Source organism: Teleopsis dalmanni, chromosome 1, assembly GCF_002237135.1.
Source record: "Teleopsis dalmanni isolate 2A chromosome 1, ASM223713v2, whole genome shotgun sequence".
Classification (NCBI taxonomy): Eukaryota; Metazoa; Arthropoda; class Insecta; order Diptera; family Diopsidae; genus Teleopsis; species Teleopsis dalmanni.
In genome coordinates, this window is record NC_051846.1 from 86,251,558 (window position 1) to 86,257,166 (window position 5,609).

The 5,609-nt window shown below is 30.1% G+C and overlaps 2 protein-coding genes across 2 annotated transcripts; one reads left to right on the plus strand and one right to left on the minus strand.

Annotated features, from left to right (window-relative positions):
• Positions 1 to 223: 223 nt before the first annotated feature.
• On the minus strand, positions 224 to 1,021 carry LOC119686187. The gene has a single exon (XM_038100694.1). It carries the CDS (start codon positions 1,019 to 1,021, stop codon positions 224 to 226), a length of 798 nt encoding a protein of 265 aa, XP_037956622.1.
• Positions 1,022 to 4,133: 3,112 nt separating this feature from the next.
• LOC119686196 (putative nuclease HARBI1) lies at positions 4,134 to 4,898 on the plus strand. The gene has a single exon (XM_038100704.1). The coding sequence runs from the start codon at positions 4,134 to 4,136 to the stop codon at positions 4,896 to 4,898; it is 765 nt and encodes a 254-aa protein (XP_037956632.1).
• The last annotated feature ends 711 nt before the right edge of the window (positions 4,899 to 5,609 follow it).

A 5,609-nucleotide genomic window follows, 5' to 3' on the forward strand; every position in this document is an offset into this window, starting at 1 on the left:
TTGACTTGCACTAATTTCGTTCCATACGTGCTAATTTTCGCTCCGTTTGCTGCGTATAAATAATATTGCGTGGCTTCATTTTCAGGCTGCATTCTCTTTGGCAAAATTGAAACTTCCGCGCCTGTGTCTATTAGATAATTTATACCTGTTTTTTTATCTTTGAAGAACAAACGGCATGCTTTACCCTCTGCCACTTCACTCGCCGTCAGACGTGAAGTGGTGTTTAGTTTTCCGCTGAGTTTTGCGGTGGTTTGTACTGGCAAGGCTGAACACATTTTGTGGACCTCTCCTTGAACCGCCGATGATAAAAACAGATATTACCTCTTCTAGCACTTGATGATCGCCCTTTTACACGATCTCTGTCATTGCTTCTTCCTCTTTTGCCCAACTGAATGACCAAATTATTTATCATGACTTTCAACTCGTCAATTTCCTTCCTCATCTCCTTCGGTTCATTCCTTTGTACTACACAAACCGTTTCTGTTTCCTGTACCTCAAATACCTTATCAGCCACTTTGGCCCACTGTGCAGAATCACCTTCCACTGCAGCTACGATTGTTCTAACTCCCACTGGCAGTCGCTGTAACCACAATGACTTTTGTACATCATCATTCATTGAATTGCCGGCCATTTCCTTCATTTTCTTCAGCAATTGAGTTGGTTTCATGTCTCCTAGCTCCAATTCTGTCAGCAACTTACGCAGCCTTTTGTGCTCCGATTCTGTGAATTCATATATTAACCGTTTCTTCAACGTCTCATATTTCAACACCCTCGGTGGATCTCGAATCACATCAACTATGCACTCCAGATATTTCGGCTCTAAACTTGCTACTACATGGTCGAACATTGTATCATCTTTCGTTATTCCCGCATTCCTGAACTGTGCTTCCATTTGCAGAAAAAAAAGGTCCGGATGCTCTCTTGAAAACATCATCGGCTTAACTGAAACCCGGTATACCTCCTTGTCAGTGCGACTTTCTCCTTCTGCCGGAAAAAAATCTTCTTCCTCACGGTTAGTCATCTTGCTTGCTAATGTTGGGCTTGATAATAACTTACAACTCCTTTTTGTGTCGGGGTCACCAATGTTGTGATTACAATAACCAAATAGCTTTTATTAATAAAAAACAGTATTTATTGCAACACAAACTTTTATTATTTTTTAATACAACTTTAGAAACACTAACTAATTGACTGACTGACTAACTGACTGAAAAAAATCTGAAAAAATATTTTTTAAATAAAATATTTTTAAATATCAGAGAATCTGACAATTTTAGCCTACTTTGTTGATTCTCACCACAAGTTCTAGCCAAAGACGTCAAAACATCAATGGCGTTTATAAAATCTACTTCTACTGATTTATTAAGCCTTAGCGTCAAAACACCGTGGGCTTCTCAAAAAAGAAAGACTTAGCGCTGGAGTAGAGTACTACTCGTTTCGGTGTGCCGGTGCTAAGTGATCTTTCATACAAAATCTCCGCTATTTATATACGACACTTTGCTTTGCTTAGATGTACGCACAACCGCACAAGTGTAATTCGCTGTCAGCTTTGTTATGCTTGTCGTGTGTGCGTGTGTTCGCTGTTAGCTTCGCTTTGCGTGTCGTGCGTGCGTGTGTTCGCTGTTGGCTTCGTTTTGCGTGTCGTGCGTGCGTGTGTTCGCTGTTGGCTTCGTTTTGCGTGTCGTGCGTGCGTGTGTTCGCTGTTGGCTTTGTAAATAATTTGTTAGTTTTGTTTTGTTTGTTTAAATAATTTTTATGCAGACGATTTTTACAACTATTGTTTTCTTTTATTCATAATAAATTCTAAAAATAACTCTAGCTTAAATATAGTCAATTCATTTCATATAAACAATTATTTTGTATAAAAATAACTTATGTCTAGCAATTCATTTCATATAAATATTAATTTTTTTTATAAAATAACTTATGTCTAGCAATTCATTTCATATCAACATTAATTTCGTATAAAAAATATTTATATATAAAGTAAATTTTTATTTATGCATATACATATTTTAAGAAAAATAAAATTTACTTTACATGAAATTTTACAGGTAGTGAATGAAATTAATAACGGTCCTTTACTGATCTTTTCATTTTAACTACTGTGCTTAATGACCAAAAAACCAAACAAAAATATAAATATGAATGCAGATAAAGCGTTTTTAGATCCTTTCATCGAATGTTAATAAAAGTAATCGCTGTTTGTGGGATGTCCAAAGCTGTGAATATAAAGATCGCAAAAAAAAGACGCGGCATATATAAAATATACAGAATTATAATCAATTATATGCAAAGCGCAACCTATATGTTAACTATCCATTTTTTCAATTTTATGATTTTAAAATTATATTTTAAACTTCACACAGCACTACCCGAAAAGCACTCTTCAAAAATTTTGCGTAAATGACGATTCTGTGTGTCATACCTGTTCAAATTCGGTCACTAGAAGAAATTTGAGTAATAAAGTGGGGTGCAGACTATCATACTGGTGTGACGAGTTGCGCTCTCTCTTGCTCAAATTTCTTCTAGCGACCGAATTTGAACAGGTATGACACACAAGAGTAAGCAAAATTTTTGAAGAGTGCTTTTGCGGGTAGTGCTGTGAAAATTTGTGTGTTTAAAATAAAATTTTAAAATTGAAAAAATTGATAGTTAACGTATAGGTTGTGCTTTGCTTATTGATTATAATGTTGTATATTTTATATATGCCGCGTTTTTTTTTGCGATCTTTATATTCACAGCTTTGGACATCCCACAAACAGCGATTACTTTTGTAAACATTCGATGAAAGCATCTAAAAACGCTTTATCTGCATCCATATTCATATTTTTTTTAGGTTTATTGGTCATTAAGCACAGTAGTTAAAATGAAAAGATCAGTAAAGGACCGTAGTTAATTTCATTCACTACCTGTAAAGTTTCTTAAGAAATTTTTCATAAATAGATCATACAAATAATGTATATATATATATATACATAAGAATGTATATATCTTCATTGTTTTTGAAGAAATTTGATCATTTCCATATATTTGTTAGTTAAAGGTTATTAACATTTAAAATTCTTTTATTTTAATAACAAGAAAAGCATATTTAGAATACAAAGTATTATATCTTAAATTTGGGTTATTAATTAATTGTTATTACGACCAATTTTCAATATGTTTTTTTATTACTGGGCTTAGATCATAAATTTAATTATGTTTATATTTAGATGTTTTTTTAAAAAAAATTTTACTTATAATCATCGTTTATAAATTAAAATAAAATAAAATAAAATAAAATATTTAATAAACTAAATAAAATATTTAATATATTACATAAAATATTTAATTGTATTTTAATTTTTTATAAGAATTTTATGTAAAAATTTATATTTTTTTTAACTAAAATACAATTAAATATTTAACACAAATTTATAAGTGTAATTTTAATAATAATAAATATAATAATAATAAATACATTAATAATAAAATAATAAAAAAACATATTAAATTCATATTAAAATTTTACATATATCACCTGCTCACAATAAATTTGCAAGGCAAAAATGCTCTTGTATGACGTATGAATCGTTAGGGGTGACAGACTATCATACACAACGCGTATGCGAGAGCTGTTCACCAAAATTTTGGTGAGCACGCCAACACGTTGGTAAAGGTGGCAGACTATCATACCTGTGTGTCATACGACGTTTTTCTCTCTCGTATGACATACCAGTATGATAGTCTGCACCGCGCTTTAGCAAATTCTCAGTTTTATTGATTGAACTTTTGTTGAAAAGCTCATTGTGAGTAAATGGTAGGTTTCGTATGCATAAAAATCAAGTTTCTTAATTTTATGTGAGCAATTGCTTTGAAAAAGTTAAGCTGCTTTTCTTGTGCTCACATTTGTTGAGTTGTCACTTTAAAAATATTTTTCACAAGAAGTCGGTGGTAGTCGGTGTTTTTAAAGTTTTTGATCAAAGTTTAAAGTTTTAAATAAAATTATAAACTATATTAATTATAAAATAATTTAAATTAAAACACAAATTTCCAGTTAAAATACAAACAATTTTTAAAAAATAGAAATAATGGCAGAATTTTTAAATGTTCAAATTAAAAAAAAAAATTATAAGCAGCGTTTAACTGCAATGAATATAGGAAGTGATAAAACCTTGTATCGATTTTCAAAGGAAAACATTCAATGGTTAGTGGATTATTTTTTGCCTTCAACTAGTGAAACACGTGGTGGAGGCTTGGATGGATTCACAAAAATGTGTACATACCTTCGATTTTTGGCGGATCCAGGTTTTCAATGTGGAATTGGGGAAGATATCGGTATTCATCAGTCCACTGCATCACGCATAATTAAAGAAATGGCATTTATTATTTCGCAACGTGCAGCAGAATGGATCAAATTTCCGGAAACAACGACTGAATTCAAGGCAGAACAAACGTTATGGAGCACGAAATATAAAATGCCATTTGCAGTAGGAGCAATTGATTGCACTCATTTCAAAATAAAAAAACCTTTAAATAATTGTGATGAATACATTTGTAGAAAAGGGTTTTTTTCAATAAATGTGCAAGCAACATGCAATGCTAATGAATTGTTTACAAGTGTCGATGTTTCTTGGCCTAGTTCTGTGCATGATTCAAGAATTTTTAAAAATAGTTCGGTGCACAATGTGATTAAAAGCAATGATGTAGAAGCATATTTACTTGGCGATGAAGGATACGGTATTGCGCCATGGTTAATGACACCCTTTAAAAATCCATCAAATCCCAATGAAGCCTTATATAATTCCACAATAACAAAGGAAAAAACTATCATTGAACGTTGCTTTGGTCAATTAAAGCAGAGGTTTGCATTATTTCAATATAAAATTCGTGTTGATATAGAAATTGTACCATAAATAATTATAAGTGGTTTTGTTCTGCATAATATAGAAAAACATCTTAATGATACATACGAATATTCAACAGATTTAGAAAGTAACATCGAAAATGTAGTGTTTTCTTCAAATGAAACCAGCGGAGTTACTTGCAACCAGATTCGAGAAAACGGCAAACGAAAACGGTTAACAATTGCCAACATGTTATCAGATAACAGTAATTAGTTTGTAAATAAATAATTGTAAATAAATTTACAATTAGTTTGTAAATAAATAATTGTAAATAAATTTACAATTAGTTTGTAAATTTTAATTATTTGAAAATTTATTAGAATATGAATTTATGTAATAATTTTTTTTAATTTTGATATATTATAAATATAAAGATAAATAAAATTCATAAGTTTTCAAAATCAAATTATTTATTTCAATTATTAATTTTTTTTTTTAAAATTTTTAATTTTAAAGAATATATACAACGAAAAATAGAAATAAAGATATAAAGATATAAGATATAAATATATAAAGATATAAGATATAAAGATATAAAGATATAAGATATAAAGATATAAAGCTATAAAGATATAAGATATAAAGATAAAGATATAAATAAATAAAGATTCATAAGAATTTAAAATTAAATTATTCATTTGAATTTTTCATTTGTTGCGAAAGTACTATATTTTGCTTAAGCAAAATATATCTTTGCAACTGTGCTAAATTAAGATGCCT

What these genes read in the sequence shown, in the direction of transcription:
- LOC119686196 (XM_038100704.1), top strand. Translation starts at nt 4,134, where the DNA reads ATGAATATAGGAAGTGATAAAACCTTGTATCGATTTTCAAAGGAAAAC.
- LOC119686187 (XM_038100694.1), bottom strand. Translation starts at nt 1,021, where the DNA reads ATGACTAACCGTGAGGAAGAAGATTTTTTTCCGGCAGAAGGAGAAAGT.